At 52.8% G+C, this 25,318-nt stretch overlaps 1 protein-coding gene across 1 annotated transcript in view; it reads left to right on the forward strand.

Annotated features, from left to right (window-relative positions):
- Nucleotides 1–25,318, forward strand: part of KDM6B (lysine demethylase 6B) — a 34,766-nt gene that overhangs the window by 8,846 nt on the left and 602 nt on the right. Inside the window, exons 6-20 of the mRNA XM_056863112.1 lie at nt 368–535; nt 1,316–1,462; nt 4,575–4,895; nt 5,140–7,088; nt 9,234–9,360; nt 12,479–12,584; nt 13,315–13,520; nt 14,106–14,170; nt 14,458–14,526; nt 16,515–16,663; nt 17,521–17,635; nt 18,712–18,899; nt 19,904–20,045; nt 20,910–21,036; nt 25,040–25,210. Coding sequence (XP_056719090.1) covers nt 368–535; nt 1,316–1,462; nt 4,575–4,895; nt 5,140–7,088; nt 9,234–9,360; nt 12,479–12,584; nt 13,315–13,520; nt 14,106–14,170; nt 14,458–14,526; nt 16,515–16,663; nt 17,521–17,635; nt 18,712–18,899; nt 19,904–20,045; nt 20,910–21,036; nt 25,040–25,210 — 4,050 coding nt within the window. The remainder of the gene's footprint in view (nt 1–367; nt 536–1,315; nt 1,463–4,574; nt 4,896–5,139; nt 7,089–9,233; nt 9,361–12,478; nt 12,585–13,314; nt 13,521–14,105; nt 14,171–14,457; nt 14,527–16,514; nt 16,664–17,520; nt 17,636–18,711; nt 18,900–19,903; nt 20,046–20,909; nt 21,037–25,039; nt 25,211–25,318) is intronic.

A 25,318-nucleotide genomic window follows, 5' to 3' on the forward strand; every position in this document is an offset into this window, starting at 1 on the left:
TGCTACCAATCCAAATATTCCCCTGCAGGATGTTTTTAAGCCCTTAAAAAAAACCCACCCACAAACAGGGTCAATGACATAATTGATACTCAGCTGTTCTCCAGGTCTGCAGTCTCCAGGAACGTGCCCAGTCCTTATGAGGCTGGTGTTTTGGCGTCCTTTTAAAATTACAACTAATATCATTGTTATTATTGGGGGAGCCCCCCCCCCATGTCTGCAGAGAGCACACCTTATTTGTGAGCAGCCCCAACGTGTAGCCAGGCTGGTAGGCGCTTGACCCTCAACTGAACTTTTAGGAGGAGGCAGAGAAATGGGGAGCTGTGTTAAGGAGTTAACTTGTTCCCCTCTCTCCTTCCCCTGCCTCTAGAAGCGGAATTTCTCGGCCAAGCGCAATCCCCAGCTGAAGAGGCCCGGCCCACCGATGGAGCCACCCGTGGTCCAGCCCATTCCCCCAGTGCAGCACCCACCCCACCCCGGGCACGGAGAAGAGATGCCTGCCCCCATGAAGAGGCGGAGGAGCACCAGCCCTGACCAGGTATGAGGGGCATGCGGGCCATTGAAGAGCATGTTCTTTGCCCCGGAGAATGTGTGTCTCAGAGGCCCCTTCCGAGTGCGTGAGCCCCTCAGGGCACTGCACAGCACCTCATGTGCCACGACACTGAAACAAGATGGCCGCCTAGCAGCATGGTGTGGTGGTTAAGAGCAGTGGTTTGGAGAAGTGGACTCTAGTCTGGAGAACCAGGTTTGATTCCCCATTCCTCCACACAAGAGGCGAATGCTAATCTGGTGAACTGGATTTGTTTCCCCACTCTGCATGAAGCCAGCTGGGTGACCTTGGGCTAGTCACAGCTCTTTCAGCCCCACCTACCTCACAGGGTGTCTGTTGTGAGGAGGGAAGGTGATTGTAAGCTGGTTTGATTCTTCCTTAAGTGGTGGAGGAAGTTGGCATATAAAAACCTTCTCCTCCTCCTCCTCTTCTTCCTCCTCCTCCTCCCCCTCCCCCCCCTTGGGCGAGGGTTTTGTTCTCGCTGGGTGGTGCTTTGAGATACTGCAGTAAACCATTTTATTGTGCATTCATGAAAGTCAGAAGCCCCCCCCCCCCCGGATGATGGCCGATCTTCTGGATTTTCTCTGACCTTGTCATGGAGGCAGGAGGACCCTCAGCCTCTCGGTTCTCGCTGCCCCCTTATTTCAGCATAAAAGGGCGAGGAGAGGTATGGGGGGGCAATTTAGTAGAGGGGATGCATGGACCTTAAGACCCTTGACCTTTTTTCTCGTCCTCTGCTCCTTTCTGTACATGTCTGTCCGGGAACAGAACGGCAGTGGAGTTGGCCAGCACCCCCCCGGTCCCGGAGTCCCTGGAAACCCTCATTACCAGCTGCCTAAACCAGGATTATGGAACCCCCTCCATGGAGAGACGTGGGGACTGGAGCGCAAGAGCGTAGCTGCCCCAGAGAGACAAGTGAGTTTTGGCCCTTGAACATTCAACTGTCTGTCCTTGGTCTTGATGTCTTGGAGAGAGGGCTCTTTTTCCCCAGTACAATGAATCAAAAATGTGGGGATGTCTTTTTGGGGGGTTACAATGCAGTTAGCTTGAACTTATCCCAGGCAAAGCCTGGCACCATTGAGAGGGAAGATTACTCCTCCTGACCTTTCTATTTGAGGAGATACGGATATTCTGCAGGCCTTGCATGAAATTCATTGCTGTAGTATTGGCTGTGAGGTGGGGCGATGGCTTGGTGGTAGAGCATCTGCTTTGCACATGGAAGGTCCCAGGTTCATCCCTGGCATTTGATATCTAGTAGTCAAGTGTGGCCTAATGTACGGGTACTAAAAATCTGTGGATTGGGGCTACACTGACGTGAACGCATGAACACACGTGAAGCTGCCTGATACTGAATCAGACCCTCGGTCCATCAAAGTCAGTATTGTCTACTCAGGCCGGCAGCGGCTCTCTAGGGTCTCAGGCAGAGGTCTTTCGCATTACCTACTTGCCTAGTCCCTTTAACTGGAGATGCCGGGGATTGAACCTGGGACCTTCTGCATACCAAGCAGAGGTGTTACCTCTGAGCCACGGCCCCTCCCCATAAAACAGATACTTCTGCAAACCTGATCAAACTACATTGAGAGAGTTTAAATACCCCCCAAATAAAGAACGTTGTCTGGGCATGTGCCGACAACTGACTTACCTCCTGTGTACTGGAGGAGTCTGGGAGCTGCTCCGGGCCTGGCAGTGGAGGGGGGTTGGAAGAGAGCCACACCTGGGCTCAGCAGGCAAGTGGGGAGGGATGGGATTCCCCCACCCTGCGAGTCTCACAGGCCCCCACTAGTCTTCACATTAAAGGATCAGGTAGCGGTTGATGGGAAAGGCTTTTAGCAGAGACCCTTGAGAGCCTCCGCCAGTCAGAATAGACATGGGGGGGGTCTCACTCAACATGCAAAGTGCTTCATGACTGCTGAACATGGCTTCTGGGTTCAGAATCACAAGGCCTCTTGATCGTCAGGTGCTGGGGAGTAGTCAGCGGGCGGCTGCTACCTGTGGGCCTCACCTGTCATATCTGACTGTGATATCTGACTGGCCACCATGGGAAACGGGTTACAGGATTAGATGGGCCATTGGTGTGATCCAGCAGGGCCTATGCTTATGCTCTTAGATCACGACGAATAGCTGTAGAAAAGAGCCAGAGTCTAGTAGCATCTTAAAGACGTAACAAAAATTTCTGGCAGGGTCTGAGCTTTCGTGAGCCACAGCTCACTTCTTCCGATACAGCTAGAACGTGATCCCATCTATCTGTGTTAGTCTGTCTGCAGCAGTAGAAAATAGTGGAAGAAAAAAGAGGGGAATAAAACCCAACTTGAAAACAGAAACTGGGTACCCAAGTTTGGGTAGAAAGAAAATATATATATGTGTGTGTGTGTATAAATACTAAAAATATAATTTATTAGAAGCGCCGAGTAAAGGTTAAAAATATTTAAAAACATTAAAATAGCACAATGGCATTTCCTAGGGTTGATACCTGCACACATAGTATATGAGAGACGTATACTAACCAGTATTACAACTAGAACCAATCTGACCGGATGTTTGAGTAACTGGTAATAGATTTTACAACCTATACACATGTCTGGTTGGGTTTGAACTGTTTGTATATGTATTTATTTATTTATTTCTGTAAATGTGTGCAGGCTTAACATGTGTTTTAATTAACCACTGATGAAGGCCCAATAGGCCGAAACGCGTTTGGTATGTGGTTACAGAGATCAACCCTAGGAAATGCCATTGTGCTATTTTAATGTTTTAAATATTTTTAACCTTTACTTAGTGCTTCTAATAAATTATATTTTTTAGTATTTATATACATACATATATATATATTTTTCTTTCTACCCAACCTTGGGTACCCAGCTGCAGTAGAAAATAGCCAATAATGGATCTGAAGAAGTGAGCTGTGACTCACAAAAGCTCCTACCCTGCCAGAAATGTTGTTAGGCCTTAAGGTGCTACTGCATTCTTAGTTCCTGTTTTAAAAAGCACAAGTTTCCGGCTCTCATGACCTCCAAGTGGGCAGCGCCCCTGGGGTTCTTGTCGCTTCCCTTTCCCTCACAGTGGGAGATCTTCGCTTGTTTGTTCGAAGAAGACGGAGCCTCTTCCTTTATAAGCTCCTGTTACGCATGGCCCTGGGTCCTCACTTGTAACTGGGGTTGCCAACTCTGGATGGGGAAATTCCTGGAGATCAGGGTGTGGAGTCTAGGGAGGGCACGGTTTGGAGAGAGGAGGAAGTATTTCTTCACACGACGCATAGTTAAATTGTGGAATTCCCTGCCCCAGGATGTGGTGATGGCTGCCAACTTGGAAGGCTTTTAGAGGAGGGTGGACATATTCATGGAGGAGAGGGCTATCCATGGCTACTAGTTAAAATGGATACCAGCCATGATGCATACCTATTCTCTCCAGGATCTGAGGAGCACGCCTATTAGGTGCTGTGGAACACAGGCAGGATGGTGCTGCTGCCGTCTTGCTTGTGGGCTGCTTATAGGCACCTGGTTGGCCTCTGTGGAAACAGACTGCTGGACTTGATGGACCTTGGTCTGTTCCAGCAGGGCCTTTCTTATGTTCTTATGACCCTCAGCAGGGTGTGATGCTAAATAATCCATCTTTCAAAGCAGCCATTTCCTTCAGGGGAACTGATCTCTGTGGTCTGGAGATCAGTTGTAATTCTAGGAGATCTCCAGGCCCCACCTGGAGGTTGGCAACTCTACTTGCAACATACGGCGAGCAGGATTGCATTTGGGCACAGCAGGCCATGCTTAGCAGTGGGAGCGACAGCCCAGTTTGTGTTCTGCGCACCCCTGGGCTCTGCTCCAGAAAAGCTTGACGGCACATTTGTGCTCTCTTGCAAGATCCGCTCCCTTCTGTGACAAAAGGAATAATTCCAAACAGTTGAAAGGCACGGGATAGATTATGTAAACGCATGCAAATATTCTCTGCTTGAACAATGGGCTCTGGTGGGGAGTGGGAGGGCTGGAGGCCAGCCACCATCTTGGGTCTGATTTCTTTCCCCCTCCCTCCCCAGGAGCAGAGAAACTCCGTGGCTCACCCCTTCCCCTACCCGACCCCTGCCTACGGCTCGCACCCTCCCCCGCACCGCCTGCCAGCCATGGCCCCCAGCCCCCGCACACCGCCAGCACACCGACCCCCCCTCGACAGCCATGGCTGCCTGGCCCGGCCCAACGGAAGTGACCTTAGAGACAGCCGAGTCCCCCGGGCACGTCCAGACTCCACCGCTACACCAGCAACTGTCGCCTGCGTGCCTTACACCCCGCGCCCGAGCCCGGGAGGACCTCCCGTCACCAGCAAGACCACCCCGCGGGGACAGCCGAACCCTGACAGCCTTGTGAGTGAGGGCTGGGGGGTGATGGGACGAGCGGGGCTGGGCCAGGCACGGGGTCCAGGTTTGCTGGAGGGGGACATGGGGGAAATCCGCTCGCAGGGAGGGTTGGGGACCTCTGGGTCTTGCACTGAAGTGCTGCAGGCAGGGTGGGGAGTACACCGGAGCAAGGCTGGGTGTAGGGCAGCAGTGGGGTAAGATATTCCCTGCCCTCCGCCTCCAGATTGAATGTTTCTTCTGGTCTCTGCAGGGGTCTGACCATTATCAAACGCCGGCATTACCGCAATCCAACCCTGCCCCGGAGAGCAACAGCCGCAAACCACCGCCGCCACGTTCAACGCCTTGCCTTGCTTCCCGCATGCCGCCACCCCCGACCATCACCAGGGGGGCTCCACCAGCAGTGGCTCCGCCCCCTGCTGCCCCGCCGTGCCCCCCGCCGCCCCCGCCTCCTCCTCCTCCACCCCCTCCGCTGCCCTGGCTGAAAGGCCCAGCATTCAGTAACAAAGCAGGGGAGGGGAAAGCCAGCGTGGACCCCCTGGATGAAATTTTGTTTGGGTGTGGGGAACCCCATCGGGGGGAGCCACCCCCTCTGGGGACTTGTGAGTCCAGTTGCAGCTTCCAGGACGCCAACACCAGCAGTCCGAAAGGGGCCTTCGCTCACCCCGGGGAGGGGGTGGCGGACAAGCCGAGACCACCGACTCCAGCCAGCCCTGAGTGCACGCCGACCCCCGACTTCTGGCTGACGGAAAGTGGCAGGGAGGAGAAAGGTTCTGGGGCCACAAGAGCCCTGACCCCGACCCCCACAATTACCTCAGGACCCTTCAGCTCACCAGAGAGCCCTCCTCAGCCCCCAACGTTGCCCCCGCCACCGCCACCCCCACAGCAGCCCCGGGGCCCCTACCCAAAGACCCCAGACGCAGGAGTGGTGCCCCCAGCCCCAGAAGCTGCGCCCTCCCGCCTCTTTGACTTCGCCAGCCCCCCACTGGAGGATCAGTTTGAGGAGCCCCCTGAAATCTCTGCCGACGGCTTGGCGAACATCATGAAGATGCTGGACGAATCGATCCGGCGGGGAGAGGAGGAGCGCGAGGAGAGCTTCCCCCCGCCACCGCCGCCTGCCCCTCTCCTCCCAAGCCCACCACCTTTGGCAAGACCAAAGCCGCCGACCCCGTCCCCCGCCTCCTTTGATTACCCCAAGCCCCCCGGGCAGGATCCGCCAGAGCCGCCCTGTTTGTACCGCTTTGGCAAGCGAGACGGGGAAGAGCGCCCCCCGGCAGCGACGGCCGCCGGAGGGGGAGGGAAGTTCCCCCACCACAGCACCGCCTCTCTGCTCAAGTCTTTGGCCAATGTGTTGGAGGGGCAGAAACACTCCTACCGGCCCAAACCACTGGCCCCTCCTGGTGCTAAGATTGCTTCTCCGGCTGGGGCCGGCCAGAGCGCTGGCCCCCACTTCTCTACCTCAAGCCAAGCCTGGTCCGGAGGGGTAGGGGGGGTAGGGGAGCGGGCAGCCACCCCTCCCCCGCCACCCGCCACCCGGCCGATCAAGACTGAATCGGAGGTACTAGAAGAAATCAGCCGTGCTTGCGAAACGCTGGTGGAGCAGGCGGGGCGCGAGCCAAGCCCCCCTCCTCCCGCCACGCCCCCTCCCGCCACCCCTCCGCCTCCCCCGGCCTCCTCTCCCGCACCTCCTCCTCTCCCTGCACCTCCCGCTCTGACTCCCGCCCCTCCGCCGCCCCCGCCGCCCCCTCAGCGCCCCAAGGACGAGTCCCGCAAACGGGATCGGGAACACCGGCGGCACCGGCGCTCCGGCAAGGATGGTTCGCGGCGGCACCGAGAGAGCAAGAGCCACAAAGAGAAGAACCGGCAAATCTTGGGCAGCTTGGACGTGCAGAGCACCGAGAGCCAGGCCCGGGAGAACGGGGCCAAGCCGCCCCCTCTGGCCGCCCCTCAGCCTGAGCGGAGACCCCCCGTGAAGAAGGAGGAGGGGACCGTCAGCTCGGGCTCCACCGTCGTGTGCTCCGCCGATCTCCTCAAGCTGCGTTCGTTCACCGAAGGGCCGCCGAAGGAGCTGAAGATTCGCCTCATCAAGGTGGAGAGCGGGGACAAGGAGACCTTCATCGCCTCCGAGGTGGAGGAGCGGCGCATCCCCTTGAGCGAGCTCACCATCAACCATTCGGCCGCCGAGGTGGTGCGTGCCAGCAAGTGAGTCTCACGCCTTCCGCTGGCCATCATTCCCCCAACCCCGCTTCCGCCGTTTCCGCCCTGTTGCGTACTGTCCACAGAAGCGAGAGATCGCCACCCATTTCAGGGCAAAGATGTTTTAAGGAACAATCATTAACAAATGATAAAATAGGATCACACATGAAGCTGTCTTATACTGGATCAGACCCTTGGTATTGTCTACTCAGACCGGCAGCGGCTCTCCAGGGTCTCAGTTAGAGATCTTTCACGTCACCTACTTGCCTGGTTTCTTTAACTGGAGATGCCAGGGATTGAACCTGGGACCTTCTGCATGCCAAGCAGAGGCTCTACCACTGAGCCACAGCCCCTCCCCAACAATATTAAACACACGAAGCTGCCTTCTACTGAATCAGACCCTCGGTCCGTCAGGGTCAGTGTTGTCTGCTCAGACCAGCAGCGGCTCTCCAGGGTCTCAGGCAGAGGTCTTTCACCTCACTTACCTAGTCCCTTTAACTGGAGATGCCAGGGATTGAACCTGGGACCTTCTGCATGCCAAGCAGATGCTCTATCACTGAGCCACGGCCCCTCCCCTGGATCAAAATCAGGCAGTGTTATTCTATATGAAATTCCTCCGCCCGCGCACACACCCTGCCGCCTCCTGCAGCATTCTTGTTTCTCCCGCACTGCCAGGAGATGAAAGGCAATCGAGGGGAAGCCCTGGGGAGGAACATATGTGGGGTGTGGGGTGATTGCCTAAACGTGGGTCCTGCTACCTGGGTCCCTGGCAGGGGGGATGTGGGGAAGGGGGGTTGAGGTGGTGACGATGGAGGGTTTGCGAAAGGGGAGGGCCTCGGAGCAGCCGGGTTGCGTGCCTCTTCCAGGTACATTCTGTGGGAGAGTTCGGCCTGTCCTCTTGTTTGACTTCCCAGTGTTTGGGCGGCGTCGAGAGCAAGGCTGAGCCCCGATAAGGGAGTCCTCAGGGCTAAAGTCCAGGAGGCGGAGTGGGGACTGTGGCCCTGTTGCGATTCTCTGGGTCAGGAGAAGGAGGGGTGGGGCAGAGCAGAGGCTGTGGACTGCGGCCCGGCCTCAGCTGTAGCAGTTAAAATCAAGCCGTAGGCCTGGCCGGCTCGGTGGTTCTACTATAATTAAAATGTTATCTTGCAAACATCACAACAGCCCCATAAGGTAGGCCAGCGTAGGTCTTCCTGTGTGGCGGTGGGGGAGGGGCCGAGGCTATGAGCGAGTGACTCGCCTGTGCGGCCTACCTTGGAAGTTGGAGGCAGAGGCGGCATTTGAACACGGGACCTTTTGAATCACAGAGCAGCCTCTTAGCCACTGGGCTGCGACAGGCGCGAGATTTCCGCTGCTTACACTCTGGAGCCCCTCAGTAAGGTGGAGAGGCTAGCCGGTGAGAAGAGGTGGTCACTCTGTACATGCTCAGTGGCACTCCTAGCACCCGTGCAGAAGAAGAGGGCCCTGTCTGACACACGCATGGCACAGGCGGTTTCCCAAGCAGCTCGGTGTCAGCTGGATCAAGCAGAAATCTCTGCTGGAAAGACTTGAAAGATCCAGACTTGAAAGATTCTCCGCTGTGAAAATTCCATGGAGGTCTTGGGATTTATTTCTTGGAGCCCGTCCCCTCTCCTTTCCCCAGGGAGCCCGGAGTGGTGTTCCCCCCCGCCCCCCTCTTTACAGAGAATCAGGAGGGCCCCAGTGGGGCTGTGTGTTTGCTACGGCTGCTCACATTTGCACAATTGAGGGATTCAGCGATTCCCCAGAATGTTGCCTTTCTTTAATTAAAAAAAGAAACAGACAGAAAGCTGCAAGATTCCAGTCCTCATAGTGGGAAAGATTAGGAGAGGGGCATGACCAAGGATCCCAGTGGTTGGGGGAGGTGGGGATTCTCTGCCCACCGCGGCACGTTCATGCCTTCCTATGGCAGACAGAAGCCCGATAAAATACATGCAGAAGATACATATCTTTCTTCTCCCTCCTTTTAACTCACAACATCCCTGCAGAGTAGGCTAGACAGAGACAGTGACTGGCCCAGAGTTGCTTCATGGCGGAGTCGGGGACTGAAATCAGGTCTTCTCCAAGTCTGAAATGCTACCCTGTTTCCTCCTTGGTAACTGGTTCCCCCCCCCTACTGTCTCTTTGTCTCTTCAGGCACCACAAGGTGAAGGGGAAATTTAAGGAGTCTTACCTGTCGCCCGCCCTGTCGGTCAAGCCTCACATCAACTCGGATGAAAAGCTCCCCCGGGATAAGCTCAACCCTCCCACCCCAAGCATCTACGTGAGTGCCTCTGTTGTGGGCGTGAGGGGTTGGGGGCACGCTGTGCTCACAAGCAAAACGTGGATGGGATTTGGGGATCCCCGAACATTCGCTTTCTTTGGTAACAAAACGAAGCTGCAAGATGCTAGCCCTCATGAAGGGCGCGTAGTGGGTGTGGATTTGCCAGGTGAAATCTTGGAAGCCGGAAAGGACCTGACTAAGATTCAAAATGGTTTGGCGGGGGCTGGGTGGCTGTCATGTCAGGCCCTCCTGTGGCGAGCAAAAACTGGGTAAAATAAGTGTAGGATCACACAGGTCCGAGCGTGTGGCTGTTTTGGTTTCAGTCACTTTTTTTTTTTAAGCTGATTCTTTGGGATTCAACTGCAACACGCTCGCCTTTTAATTTCATTTTCTTCTTCCCAAACAAGGGTCTTTCTGGGTTTTGACCCTTCTCTTTAAGATTATGCTGTTATTGCAGCTCTTCCCACAAAGAGGACTAGTGCTTTAAATTTTGCTTTTGAGCCCCTTCTTCCTACCGCTCTGCTTGTGGTCTGCGCACCTTACAGGAGCGGGCAGCATGCCGCAATCCAAGCCCGGAGTGGTCATCTTGTGGCTGCCCCACCTTAATCCCTCCCAGGATCGGGGCCTTCCTCTGCAGCTTTGGGATTCTGTTGCACAGCCTTGCCTTTGTTCCTCTGGAGCGAGACGGCCCCTGACTCAGCAGTGGGGACTTTGTGTTCCGAGATAGCCGGATAATTTGGCGCCAGCACCTCTTTTGGAGTGTAAACTAGCCTTGGCTTCTCCTCTTTACCAGAGCTGAAGACAAACTGGGCATTGCGTCGGCTTTCTCATCGCATAATAAAAACTATGTTCAGATTTTTGTAGCTCTTCAGCTCTACCCACAAGAAATCAAAGGGAAATTTAAAGCACAGTTAGGCATTTTCAAAGATCAACACAGAAATACATTAACTGAACAGGACAAAATAAAGCAAAGATGGGAACAATCCACTGGAGAACTATACAGAAGAGATGAAAGGATGACAGGTTCCATCCAAGAAGAATCTTTTGAAGAAGAACCTACAGTTTTAGAAAGTGAAGTGCATTGGGCGCAGTTGGGAGAAACAAATCACCAGGAATAGATGGGATATCAATGGAGCTATTAAAAGCCACAGAAATAAAGTCCATCAAAATCTTAACAAGAATATGCCAACAAATATGGAAAACAAAACAATGGCTCACACACAGGAAATGCTTAATTTACATTCCAATTCCCCAAAAAGGAGACGCCAAAGACTGCAGCAACTATTGGACCATCGCATCAATTTCTTGTGCAAGTACAGTGATGCTCAGAATCTTACAACAAAAACTGTTACCATGTACGGAATGAGAAATGCCAGGTGTTCAAGCAGGATTCAGAAATGGAAGAGGCAGTAGAGATCACATTGCAAATTTATGTTGGTTACTGGAGCCTTTTTGACTGTGTGGATCATGAAAAGTTATGATTTGTTTTTAAAGAAATAGGTGTGCCACAGCATCTGATTGTGTTGATGCACAATCTGTTCTCTAGACAAGAGGCTACTGCTGGACAGAATATGGAGAAACAGAGTGGTTTCCAGTTGGCAAAGGTGTCAGACAGAGATGTATTTTATCTCCCTATCCAATCTGTATGCAGAACATATAAGGAAAGCTGGATTAGATTTCGATGAAGGTGGAGTGAAAATTGGTGGAAGAAACAGTTACCATTTGAAATATGCACCACATTACTGGCAGAAAACAATGAAGACTCAAATTGACTAATGCTGAAGGTTAAAATAGAAAGTGCCAAAGCAGGATTGCAGCTGAACATCAAGAACACAAAAATAATGACTCCTGGGGAATTACACAACTTTAAAGCTGACAAACATTTTCTATTCCTTGACTCAGTCATCAGCTAAAAGAGAGACTGCAACCAAGAAATCAGAAGATTGAGACTGGGAAGGGTAGCCGTGAAGAAGCTAGAAATAGAAAAGATTCTTAAGTGTAAGGATGTGTCACTGGCAACCAAGATCAAATTAATTCATGCCATAGTATTCCCCATTCCTGTGTATGGGTGTGAAAGCTGGACAATGAAGAAAGCTTACAGGAAGAAAGTTGATTCCTTTGAAATGTGTTTTGTGGATTCTGTGGACCGCCGAAAAGACAAATCAGTGGGTTCTAGATCAAATCAAGCCACAACTCTCCCTAGAAGCGAAAATGACCAAACTGAGGATATTGTACTTTAGTCACACGATGAAAAGACAAGAGTCACTGGAAAAGACAATAATGCCAGGAAAAGAGGAAGACCCCACATGAGATGGACTCAATAAAGGAAGCCACAGCCCTCAATTTGCAAGACCTCAGCCAGGATGTTAACAAGACGTTTTGGAGGTCATTACTTCTTAGGGTCTGCCGTACACACACACGCCTACCCTGGCTGGGATCTGGCTTCAAAAGCCCCACCCCCTCGTCTGTCCCAGTGGATGCTAGTTTTTTGCTCACGGTGACTGTGTGAAATGTCTGTTGGGGCTGTGTGTCCTTGCTCTGGGGCTAGTCCATACCTTTCAGAGTTGCTACGGCACTGGCATTAGCCAAGCGAGCTTTTCTCTGTGCCTGGTACACCTCCAGCATCAGCTGGTGTCTGAGCGCCTGCTCTTTCCTCCCTGCTTCCACTGTGCCCCGTGGTCCTTCACCGTAGTGGAGAGAAGGCAGGAAGGGAAGGTCTTCTGCCGCATGGGACGGGCCCTTTGCCTTTGTCGTTCTACAGAGCTGGCAAAGGCCTCCTCCGCAAGGGGGGAGAGAAAACCCAGTCTTTTCGGATATTTCTGGATGCCCTCAGTGGCTGGCAATGTTGAATCGTGAAAGGGCTTCTTAATTTCATCCAAAGGGGAATCCCTGGGTTAAAAAGTGGGGTGTTGAGCTAAACTGGGAGCCACAGAAGGGGCTGGCTGGGCCCAGCAACGCCTGTCTCCATTAGCTGGTCTAAATGGGATGAGGGGCTCAGTGGAAATGGGATGAGGCCCGCTAGTTCCAGCTGGAAGGTTTACATGGCCGGCTGCTTTGCGGGTGGGGGGGCCCCCGGGGGCTTCTTGTTCTCATTTCCTTCCCTCTCCTTTCTCCTCAGTTGGAAAGCAAGCGGGACGCTTTCTCACCGGTGCTTCTCCAGTTCTGCACTGACCCCAAGAACCCCATCACAGTCATCCGGGGCTTGGCTGGCTCTCTCCGCCTCAGTGAGTCCACCCCTGCCACGGGTGGTGGGAGGGGGTTTTGTCGGGGTGCTTGGGGGCTGCGGCATGTGTTCGGAGGAGAGTCTAAGTGCGAGGTGAGGGTTTGTTGGGACCAGGAAATTGATTGGGGGGAGGACTTCTGTTAGGGTTAGAATCATAGAATCATAGAGTTGGAAGGGACCACCAGGGTCATCTAGTCCAACCCCCTACACAATGCAGGAAATTCCAAACTACCTCCCCCTACACACACCCAGTGACCCCTACTCTATGCCCAGAAGATGGCCAAGGTGCCCTCCCTCTCAGGATCTGCCTACGGTCATAGAATCAGCATTGCTGACAGATGGCCATCTAACCTCAGCTCCAGCTTGGGAAATTCCTGGACATTAGGGGGTGGGGTCTAGGGAAGGTAGGGTTTGGTGAAGGGAGTGAAGGGACTTCAGTGGGGTACGATGCCATAGAATCCACCTTTCAGGGCAGTTGTTTTCTCCAGGAGGAGCTGATCAATATTGTCTGGAGATTGGTTGTAATCCCAGGAGACCTCCAGCCCCCGACCTGGTGGCTGACAACCCTGACGTCCATGATGGGCAGCCAGACATAGTTGAGTTCAGAGGCCTTGGGGTGAGGGAAGAGTTTGAGGGGAGGACGGTTGCCAGCGTGGCTTCTGGGCACGTGAAGCGGATGGCAGTGCTGTGGAAAGCCCCCATTTTCCAGCATCCCTTCATCTTCCCCTCAGACTTGGGTCTGTTCAGCACAAAGACGCTGGTGGAGGCCAGCGGGGAACACGCCGTGGAGGTCCGCACGCAAGTCCAGCAGCCGTCGGACGAAAACTGGGACCTCCAGGGGACGAAGCAGGTGTGGCCCTGCGAGAGCAGCCGGTCCCACACCACCATCGCCAAGTACGCCCAGTACCAGGCAGCCTCCTTCCAGGAGTCTCTCCAGGTGAGGAGAGGGTCCCGCTTCCTTCCAGAACCTTCTTGGGGCAAGGATATTTCTCCCTCTCTCATAATACCAGAACATGGGGGGGAGAGGGGTCATCTGCTGAAGCTGGAGGGTGAGAGATTCAAAACTGATAAAAGGAAGTATTTCTTCACAGAACACAGAGTTAAATTGTGGAACTCCCTGCCCCAGGATGTGGTGATGGCTGCCAACTTGGAAGGCTTTAAGAGGGGGGTGGACATGTTCATGGAGGAGAGGGCTATCCATGGGTACTAGTCAAAATGGATACCTGTCATGATGCATACCTATTCTCTCTAGTATCAGATGAGCATGCCTATTAGTTGCTGTGGAACACAGGCAGGATGAATGCTGCTGCAGTGGTCTTGCTTGTGGGCTTCCTGGAGGCACCTGGTTGGCCACTGTGTGAACAGACTGCTGGACTTGATGGGCCTTGGTCTGATCCAGCAGGGCCTTTCTTATGTTCTTATATCTGCGGCAGAAGGGGGCGGTGCTCTTTTCACTGGTGGTTCATTTTCATTCTGAATGGGGGGCGTATTGCCATTTTGACCTTTTCTTATCTTGGGGCAGGAAGACAAAGAGAGCGACGAAGAGGAAGCGGAAGAGCCGGACAGCACCACGGAGACACCCCCCAGGTAGGCTGTCCCTGCCCCATCTTAAGGAGAAGGCTCCCCAGTCAGGCTGTGGCACCCCCATTGTGATGGCGAAAGTCTTGGGGTGCTTTGAGGAGATTGATGTTGAAGATGGAGGGGGGTGGGATGTGGAAGGGGAGGGGGCGGTCAGGAAATGATTTTTCAAAATGTAAACAATTGGGGCTTGGAAGGAAATGAGGCAGAAAGTGGGTGGGGGCGTGGGGGAAGACCATCCCTCTCTTTGCCCTCCTCTCTTATACATTTTTTGTTTTGGTTTTTATTCCCAGTAGCAACCCTGATCAGAAACCTCACCAGATCATCAAGTTTGGGACCAATATCGACCTCTCAGATGCCAAGCGGTAAGGGGGGGGGCGCGGGCGCAACACGAAACCCTCCAGCTCTTCCTTCTCTGCCCTCCCCCCATGTGAATGAGGGAAAGGCCAGATACCAATCCCTTGACTACAGGAATAGGGTCTCAGCCCTTCAACTTTTAGTCAACCATGTCAGAAGTGCTGTGCTTTTCCCTCCCTCTTAATGTCCTGTTTTTTTACATCAAGATACTTATTTACGCTTTTGTTCATCTGCACCCTTGAGAGACAGTCTGGCACCTCTGAGAATCGCACCTGAAAGACGTGCGACTGGATTCATGCCAGGCCTTCGTCTGACCCCAACTCCTCCTTCCCCCCTCCCCTGTGGTAATTTCCCCTACTTAAAAATGTGGAGTATGATTTCCTCTTCATTCCATCTGTGGACGTGAGCTCTGACTCATGAAAGCACCTGCCGGAATGAAGGTAGTTTAGTCTTTCAGGTAGAAAAAATTGCACAGCCTTTATTGGTTCATGCCAAATCCCCTCATCCGTGTAAGATCCGTAGAGAGCCAGCGTGGTGTAGTGGTTAGGAGCGGTGAACTCTTATCTGGAGAACTGGGTTTGATTCCCCACTCCTACACATGAGCGGCGGAGGCTAATATGGTGAACTGGATTTGTTTCCCCACTCCACATGAAGCTTGCTGGGTGACCTTGGGTTAGTCACACTCTCTCAGCCCCACCTACCTCACAGGTTGTCTGCTGTGGGGAGAGGAAAGGAAGGAGACTGTAAGCTGGTTTGATTCTTCCTTAAGTGGTAGAGAAAGTTGGCATATAAAAACCAACTCTTCTTCTTTTTCTTCTCCTCCTTCTTCATTTTTTTTAACTGGACCAACCAGATTAGCACAAAATATTCTGCAAGCTTTTGAGCTCACCAGACTATTTAACAGGCTGGATGTTACAGGATTTTTAAAAAGTATTCTTTAAATTTTATTTTACAAAATTTATATCTCACCCTTCTGCCCTCTCAAGGTAGACAAAGGCAGAATCCTCTGGCTGCTTTCTACCCTACTGTCTTTCACAACTTGGTAGTATCCAGCCTCATGAAGAGTTCTGTTGAGCTCGAAACCTTGCACGGTGCTTTATGTTAATTTGGTTGGTACAATAACAGGTTCGACTTGGATTTTGTTATTGCTATTTTACTTTTTAAGGTGCCGTTGGAATTCTGTAGCCTGCAGTTTGTAGTCTTTGCTGCCACCCTGTGGCCGTAATTTGTCGCTACAGTGGAGGGCCACTCTTAGCTTATCTGCCCCTCTGCGTTCCTACCTGGAAGTTCAGAAACCCGTTTGCTCTCTGCTGTCTCCTAGTGGCCATTTGGGCAACAGCCGCCTTTTGCCGTTGCTCTGCACATGCTCTCTGCCCTCATTGCATAATGAGTGTCTTTGCTGCCCTCCAGTGGTCATAATGATAATTGAGCTTTTTTTTTTGCTGTTCTGTTGGTTGATTTATTTGTTTTTAACTTTTTAGTTGCTTTTCACTGTTAATGCATTGAACAATGGGGGATTTTTGCTTAGAAGAAGAAGAAGAGTTGGTTTTTATATGCCGACTTCCTCTACCACTTAAGGGAGACTCAAACCGGCTTACAATCTCCTTCCCCTCCCCACAACAGACACCCTGTGAGGTAGGTGGGGCTGAGAGAGCTTTAAGAGAGCTGTGACTAGCCCAAGGTCACCCAGCTGGCTTGGTGTGGAGGAGTGGGGAAACAAATCCAGTTCACCAGATTAGCCTCCACCGCTCATGTGGAGGAGTGGGGAATCAAACCCGGTTCTCCAGGTTAGAGTCCACCGCTCCAAACAACTGCTCTTAACCACTACACCACGCTGGCTGATTTTTGGGGTATGAGCTTTTGAGAGTTAAAGCTCCCTTCGTCATAAAGCTCATATCTTGAAAATCTCACTGGACTCTAGCTGTTCTGCAGTCTAGCATGGCTACACTCTGCACCTGTTTTTTGAAATGAACTTTTTTTTTTCTTTGCCCTGCAGGTGGAAGCCACAGTTACAGGAGCTGTTGAAGCTGCCGGCTTTCATGAGAGTCACCTCTACAGGGAACATGCTAAGTCACGTGGGACACACGATCCTGGGCATGAACACAGTGCAGCTCTATATGAAAGTGCCAGGCAGCCGCACGCCGGGTAAGGGACCGGGTGTGTGTGTGTGGTGGTGCCGCCAGTCTTCTATGCCTCCAGTGTGGTCAACGTCTTGCTAGTTTAGATGATCGCTTCACCAGCTTCCCAGTTCGTTTCTTGGCCCACTTCATGGTGCTGGTTTTAACCTTCAAAGTGGAAGAAAAAAAGGGGGAATGAAACCCAACCTAAAAACAAAAGCTGGGTACCCAATGTTGTTATAGATATCAATTTAAGTTTTGCCATTGTTCTATTTTAATGCTTTTAACGAATTTTAAATTTTGCATAGCACTTCTAATAAATTATATTTGTAATATTTCTAGATAGACTTATATAAATCTTCCTCTCACCCAACCTCGGGTACCCAGCTTTTAACCTTCAAAGTCCCAGATCCCTCCAAGGATGTCCTCCCAAATGACCCCGCCTCTTCATCTGTATTCTTGTAAGACATTACATTCCATCCTATAAGGAGGCAAGATCAAGCTCTGCTAGAAGCAGGGCCTTTTTAGCTGGAGCCTGGGAGCTATGCAGTTCCCTTCTTCAGGAAATGTCTTTGGCTCCCTCCCTGTTGCATGTTTTTCCTCCAAAGGCAGCTGACACGTTTGCTGATCGCTGCGCCTTTTGGCAACTAATGGGTTTTTCCCTTTGTTTTTTCAATGTGTTGTATGCTTTTAATCTCCCTAAACCATTTTGTGAGTTATATTTATTGAAAAGCGGCGTGAAAATCTGTTTGGCTTAGCGATGGATGCCATGCCTTCTCCAAGCCTCAGTCCCACTCGGGGTGCCGATTCTCCCCTAGGATATTTTCCAGAAACGGCATGCGGAGAGGCCTTGGACCAAAGCTAACTTCTATCCCCCTCTCACAGGTCACCAGGAGAACAACAACTTCTGCTCGGTGAACATCAACATCGGGCCTGGGGACTGCGAATGGTTTGCGGTCCACGAGCATTACTGGCAGAACATCAGTGCCTTTTGTGACAGGTGGGCGGTGCAGGGACTGGGGGAGGAGGATGCCTTGGCCCCGGGGCGGAGGGGGCGGATCCCCACCTGGGAAAGCGCTAGACCTCGCCTGCTGGCGTCCCAGATGGAGAGCCTGCTTGCACGTCACGGGCTGGCAACAGCCCGCGACACCAAGCTGTGCTGTCTGCAGAAAAAAGGGGTCCAGGCCGCTCCTGCGTGTAGTGGTTTGGATCGGTGGCCTCTGATCTGGAGACCCGGGTTCGATTCCCCACTCCTCCACACGAGTGGCAGAAGCTAATCTGGTGAACTGGGTTGGTTTCCCCACTCCTACACATGAAGGACTAGAGCAACTGCCCTATGATGAACGGTTAAATCGCTTAGGGCTGTTTAGCTTGGAAAGAAGGCGGTTAAGGGGAGACATGATAGAGGTCTATAAAATTATGCATGGTGTGGAGAGAGTGGACAGGGAGAAGCTTTCTCCCTCTCTCAGAATACTAGAACGTGGGGTCATCTGCTGAAGCTAGAGGGTGAGAGAGTCAAAACAAATAAAAGGAAGTATTTCTTCACACAACACATAGTTAAATTGTGGAACTCCCTGCCCCAGGATGTGGTGATGGCTGCCAACTTGGAAGGCTTTAAGAGGGGAGTGGACATGTTCATGGAGGAGAGGGCAATCCATGGCTACTAGTAAAAATGGATGCTAGTCATGATGCATCCCTATTCTCTCCAGGATCAGAGGAGCATGCCAAATATATTGGGTGCTGTGGAAAACAGGCAGGATAAATGCTACTGCAGTCGTCTTGTTTGGGGGCTTCCTGGAGGCACCTGGTTGGCCACTGTGAACAGACTGCTGGACTTGATGGGCCTTGGTCTGTTCCAGAAGGGCCTTTCTTATGTTCTTAAGCCAGCTAGGTGACATAAACCTAGTCACAGCTCTCTTAGAGCTCTCTCAGCCCCACCTACCTCACAGGGTGTCTGTTGTGGAGAAGGGAAGGTGATTGTAAGCCGGTTTGATTCTGCCTTAAGTGGTAGAGAAAGTTGGCATATAAAAACCAACTCTTCTTCCTCCTTCCTCACCGGGCGCTGCTTTCTCACAGGCACAGCGTGGATTACCTGACCGGCTCATGGTGGCCCATCCTGGAAGACCTCTACCAGTCCAACATCCCGGTCTACCGCTTCATCCAGCGGCCGGGAGACCTGGTGTGGATCAACGCAGGGACCGTCCACTGGGTTCAGGCCACCGGCTGGTGCAACAACATCGCGTGGAACGTGGGCCCCTTGACAGGTAATGGGAGGGGCCGAGATCCAGCCATGGGCTGCAGGAGTTCTTACGCCTCTCGTATGGGATAGAACAGCTCAAGATTCACAGGCCTGAGGCTCTAGGATGAGTCCCCGGTCTCTCTAGGTGTGGGGCTGGGGAAGATTGGACCAGATTGGGCCAGGGGGATCTAAGTTCTGAATAGGCATACAACAGCTTCATCTGTTTTGCTTGTGGAATTGGAGTCTCCAGAGACAAATGGTCTTGTCCGGTGGCGCAGGTAGTCCTGGCTTCCCCTTTGTGTTTGTAACTATATTTTAGAATCCTGGGGTTGCAGGGGAAACTTCAGGAAACATAAAAGTAGCCTTTGATTAAAAAACAAAAAAGCCCCCCCCCCAAGGGAGTCCGTAGCCCAACTGCACCTGAAAGCCAATTTTCTCGGTTGAAACGCAGCTGTCAGCCAACTGTGCTGCTGCTCTTCTGTCTTCTTTTGTTCACACGAGGAGTTATTTTAATCTAGCAATTTAATCTAGCATGGTGTAGTGGTTAAGAGGTTATTTGGAGCGGTGGTCTCTAATCTGGAGAACCGGGTATGATTCCCTACTCCTCCACATGAGCGGCGGACACTAATCTGGTGACCTGGATTTGTTTCCCCACTCCACACGAAACCAACTGGGTGACCTTGGTCTAGTCACACTCTCTCAGCCCCACCTACCTCACAGGGTGTCTGTTGTGGGGAGGGGAAGGGATTCTGCCGTAAGTGGTAGAGAAAATTGGCATATAAAAATCAACTCTTCTTCTTCTTCATAACATTCCTGTTCATTTATTAGTGAAGGAGCAGGGGAACAGAGTCATCTTCCAGAGGGATCAATACCCCTCTGCTTTCGCTGGCTTGGGCCATGTGAGGGTCCCCCTAGCTGGGGGCATTGCTGGCCCCTTGAGAGGAAACTGAGCAGCGCAGAGGAGGGGTCTGGGGTCTGTTTTGGGCCCCCCCCCTCTGTCCACCTAACCCCTCCCATTCTTTCCCGCAGCCTACCAGTATCAGCTGGCCCTGGAGCGCTACGAGTGGAACGAGGTGAAGAATGTCAAGTCCATCGTCCCCATGATCCACGTCTCCTGGAACGTCGCCCGCACCGTCAAGATCAGCGACTCGGACTTGTACAAAATGATCAAGTGAGAACTTAGCGGCCTCCTCGAGTGGTCTGCTGGCCAAAAACATCTTGCCTGCTTTGCACTGACTCTCCACCTCTCTCCCTCGGCCCCGCCCCAAAGTTCCTTTGCTGGGCAGAAGTCCCCGGGAGGCGAGGGAGATGCTGGGAACGGGCGCTGCTGTTCGGCGGCCCAGAGACCGTGCGCCTTGTCCCACCGGAGTGTGATTTGCACCCTGTCCTGCTGAAGGAGGTGGCAGGCTTCCTTGCCTTTAAGAGCAGCGGGAATTCAAGGGCGGATCATTCCCCATCACTGGGCGTGAGGGGACACGTGTGCTTCCAGCATGCCAGCGTGGTGTAGTGGTTAAGAGCGGTGGTTTGGAGTGGTGGACTCTGATCTGGAGAACCGGGTTTGATTCCCCCACTCCTCCACATGAGTGGCAGAGGCTAATCTGGTGAACTGGATTTGTTTCCCCACTCCTCCACACGAAGCCAGCTGGGTGACCTTGGGCTAGTCACAGCTCTCTTAGAGCTCTCTCAGCTCCACCTACCTCACGGGGTGTCTGTTGTGGGGAGGGGAAGGGAAGGTGCCTGTAAGCCAGTTTGAGTCTCCCTTAAGTGGTAGAGAAAGTCGGCATAGAAAAACCAACTCTTCTCCTTCTTCCATGGGGTATTGAGTGAGTCACTCTGCCACGCGTGTCCCTTCTGTTCTGAAGGCGAGGAAAGGGGGGCGTATGTGTGTGTGTTTTCTGCTCCAGATGGGTTGAATGTGGGTGGGAGGCTCCGTCCTTCCCTCCCCCTCAATGCCCGTGGCCTGGTTCCACTTCTCCTGCTGGCTCCCATGGGGGTCTTCGTGTTCTCATTGCTCCGTGCGTTTTCTCTCTCTCAGGTATTGTCTGATGCAGTCGATCAAACATTGCCAGGTCCAGCGGGAGAGTCTGGTGCGGGCAGGGAAGAAGATCGCCTACCAAGGCCGGGTGAAGGATGAGCCAGCCTACTACTGCAACGAGTGTGATGTAAGTCTCCGGGGGCTGCTAGTGCCAACTTCGGGTGGTGGTGGGGGTAGGCATTCTCCCATTTGCCCGCTGCCGTCTTGGGTGCCAGTTCTTCAGAGCTGCATTCCGGGGTCACTGTCTCCAGCCTGCAAAGACCTGCGTCTGCATCAGGGGCTTTGCGTTCCTCTGCCGGGGACTGGTCTTTCCCGTCCTGCGTGGGTCCACTGTGCTCCATCTGGGGGGTGGCCGCATTTCCAGCAGCAGCTTGTTTATTCTCTCCGGCATGCTGGAGCAGGAGCGCTTGCTGGAGGGTCTGGGGGTGCCATTTGTCCCACCACCACTTTGGGATTTTTCCTTCTCCTTCATGCCCGACAGGGCTGAGAGTTGAGTCTTTAAAGGGTAGGGGTGGAGAAAAGTGCCATCAAGTCACAGCGGACTTAATGGTGAGGGGCCGTGGCTCCGTGGCAGAGCCTCTGCTTGGCATGCAGAAGGTCCCATGTTCAATCCCTGGCATCTCCAGTTAAAAGGACTAGGCAAGTAGGTGATGTGAAAGACCCCTGCCTGAGACCCTGGAGAGCCATGGAGTGGGGCCGTGGCTCAGTGGTAGAGCATCTGCTTGGCCCGCAGAAGGTCCCAGGTTCAGTCCCCGGCATCTCTAGTTAAAGGGACTAGGTAGGTAGGTGATTTGAAAGACCTCTGCCTGAGAACCTGGAGAGCCACTGCCGGTCTGAGCAGACAATACTGACTTTGATGGACCAAGGGTCTGATTCAGTAGAAGGCAGCTTCATGTGTTCATGTGACTCCTAAGCATTTTCAAGGTGAGAGATGCTCAGAAGTGGTTTGCCATTGCCAGCCTCTGCGTAGCAGCCCTGGACTTCCTTGGTGATCTCCCATCCAAGTACTAACCAGGGCTTACCCAGCTTAGCTTCTGAGAGCTGACGATGGGAGGGCTATCCCGGACTATCCGTGTCAGGGTACTTAAAGGGTAGAAGGTTGAAAATAGGGAGTTTCTAATCGTGGGTTTTTTAACGAAATGCCCGTTACAGACTGGGCATAGGTGGCACCCTTGGGAAGAAGCAGCCGCATCCAGAGTCCGGCCTGTGGCCTGGCAGGAGGTTTTTGGGGTGGAGCCTGAGGAGGGCGGAGTTTGGGGATGGGAGGGACTTCAATGCCATAGAGTCCAATGGCCAAAGCGGCCATTTTCTCTGGGTGAACTGATCTCTATCTGCTGAAGATCAGTTGTAATAGCAGGAGATCTCCAGCTAGTATCTGGAGGTTGGCAACCCTACTTAGCAAAGCAGAGAGATCCTCAAATGGAGACTGAGTGTGTGGGAAGAGGGAGTAGGGTGACCTGGGGAGTGGGGCTGGTTTTTATCTGCCGCCTGGCGTAGGCCTCCCTCCCTCCGAGGCGCTCAGGGCCGCTTATCCGGTTCTCCTGGCCTCTATTTTGCCCTGCACCCAGGGAGGTGGTGGCTCAGTGAAGAGGGGGCCGGGCCCAGAGAGCATTCCCGGTGAGGCTTCTAAACGGGGACGTGGGAAGGAAGATCTACTCTGCCCACGCTCTACTGGCACAGTGACTGCCCCCACCCCCATGCCAGCCCCAGAAGGAAAACTGGCCCTGGCCCTCCGTTCTGGAAGAGATCTGGGGAACAGCAGCCCTAGAAGGCACCAGGACCCAGGGAGCCGGATTCGAGTCCAGCAGCACCTTAATGGCCAACAGAGTTTCCGGGGTATGAGCTTTTGAGAGTCAGACCTCCCTTCGTCAGATAGGAAGCTTTGACTCTGAAAAGCTCGCACCCCGAAAATCTTGTTGGTTTCTAAGGCGCTCCTGGAAAAGATTTTTGGGTATAAGCTTTCAAGATGCAAAGCTCCCATCATCAGATACAAATGGGGGGACTCTTGGAAGCTTTCACCTGGAAATGTTCGTTGGTCTCTCAGGTGCCCCTGGACTCGAATCTAGCTCTTCTATTGCAGACCGGTACGGCTACCCTGTGAAACCAGGACGTAGGGATTCTCTGTGAGAGGGAGGTCACACCTAGATGGATGAATATCCCCTTTATATATATTCAAACCTTTATTGGCATAGATCTTTTAAATACACCAGTCAGTCATTAAAATACAGTATTTAAATGATAGAATATCCCCTTTGTGAGAGCCAGCATGGTGCAGTGGTTAAGAGCGGTGGTTTGGAGCGGTGGACTCTGATCTGGAGAACCAGGTTTGATTCCCCACTCTTCTACATGACTGGTGGACGCTAATCTAGTGAACCGGGTTGGATACCCCACTCCTCCACATGGAGCCAGCTGGGTGACCTTGTTCTAGTCACAGCTGTCTTAGAGTTCTCCCAGCCCCACCTACCTCACAGGGTGTCTATTGTGAGGAGGGGAAGGGAAGGTGATTGTAAGCCGGTTTGATTCTCCTTTAAGTGGTAGAGAAAGTCGGCATTTAAAAACCGACTCTTCTTCTTCAAAATACCCTGCTGAGGAAGCGGCAGGGTAGAGACGTGTGGGGGGTTATGGGACCCAAAGGTCTGGATACAGTCTCCAGTTTGGGAAGCAGTTTCAAGGTTTTTGCCTTGCCCCAGGTGGGCTGTGGACATTGTATTTGGCCAGGGGCGGTGATAACCTCATACCCTCTTGCGGGTGGGGTCTTTGTAAATCTCCTGAGCCTGGGTTTCTGGCGAGAGACCTCCCCATGTGTCGTGAGGGGTCCCTTGGCTAATCCTTTCCTGTTGTTTTGCATTCCGATGGCCGCTCACAAACCCGTTTCCTCTGAGAGCGCATCAGAGCTGATGGTGGAGAAGGTGAAACAGGGTGGGGTGCAGAAAGCTCACGCCATGGCGGCTGGCGGCGATCCCGGGATTGCTTCCGGTCGCCCTGCTGTGCCTGTACACAGCCGAGTTCTTGAAGTGGGGGGGAGGTGTCTGTCAAACAAAGGAACAATGCCTAGCTTACACCCCACTGAGGATACCTGCAGAGATTTCGCACTGGGGTGTGAAGTTCAGTGTTTGCTTGTTTGTTTGTTTGTTTTCAAAAAAGATTGCAGGAATTCAGTGTAAGATGTAGAGGGAGAGGTAAGGTTCAGCGTCTGTAGTCCTGGAAATCCACTATGTGAGATTGGGGGGGGGGGGTATTTGTAGAAACTGTGAGAAGAGCTAAGGAAGTAAAGCAGCTTTATGGTCTAAATTTAAAACTGGAGGGGAAGTGGGCTATCCTGGCTTGTGTGGGGAGGCAGCTGTCAGGCTCCTAGCAGCGGGGAAGGGGTGTGCCTTCACTTGTCCCACCTTGTGAGGTAACTTTGCCAGGGGTATCATTTTTTATTCGGAAATGTGTGGGACGTCACTTGCTAGGAGGCCATTTCCACAAAAGCAATATTGTTGTGAAAGTTTGTAAATGCTTAAACCCCCACCCACACACACACACACAGAATTTAGGGTTGGCTTTTAAGTTTTGTTATCCGCCTCGAGTCATCTTGAGAATGGTGGGACTCTAAATGAAGTAACCAGACCAATAAATGTGTTTTGCTCAGAGTAATTTCTGGTGATCCCGTGGGTTGGGTTCTCTCCCCCACACACACACACCCCGGGCTTTGTGGGGACTAGGGTTTCCAACTCAAATTTGGGAAATTCCTGGAGATTTGGGGGTAGAGCCTGCAGAGAGCAGGGCTTGGAGACGGGAGGGACCTCGGTGGGCTACAATGCCATAGAATCCACCCTCCGAAGCAGCCGTTTTCTCCAGGGGAACTGATCTCTGTAGTCTGGAGACCAGTTGCAATTCTGGGAGATCTCCAGGCCCCACCTGGAGGTTGGCAGCTCTACCAGCGAGGGGCGGGACCTCCACCCTGTGGGAGAAATGGTCATAGAGTTGTGTCTCATAGAATCGTCGAGTTGGAAGGGACCACCAGGGTCATCAAGTCCAACCTCCAGGGAAGGAGCGCTGACCACCCCCGAGGAAGCTTGTTCCACTGAGGAACCGCTCTAACGGTCAGGAGGTTCTTCCTAATGTCTCCCTCGGTTCCCCCTCAGGTGGAGGTTTTCAACATCCTCTTTGTGACCAGCGAGAACGGCGGCAAGAACACCTACCTGGTGCACTGCGAAGCCTGCGCCCGCAAGCGCAGCACCTCCCTCCACGGCGTCGTGGTCCTCGAGCAGTACAAGACGGAGGAACTCATTCACATCTATGACAGCTTCACTCTGGTGAGCATGGGGTGGGGGGAGCTTCTCTGTTCCCAGCTAGAGCTTTCTCTACTGATGGGTTTGAGGAAAGGCAGATAAAGGGAATTTTTTTCCCTGACCTGTGTGCTT

The sequence above is a fragment of the Euleptes europaea genome, chromosome 18 (assembly GCF_029931775.1).
Source record: "Euleptes europaea isolate rEulEur1 chromosome 18, rEulEur1.hap1, whole genome shotgun sequence".
Taxonomy (NCBI): Eukaryota; Metazoa; Chordata; class Lepidosauria; order Squamata; family Sphaerodactylidae; genus Euleptes; species Euleptes europaea.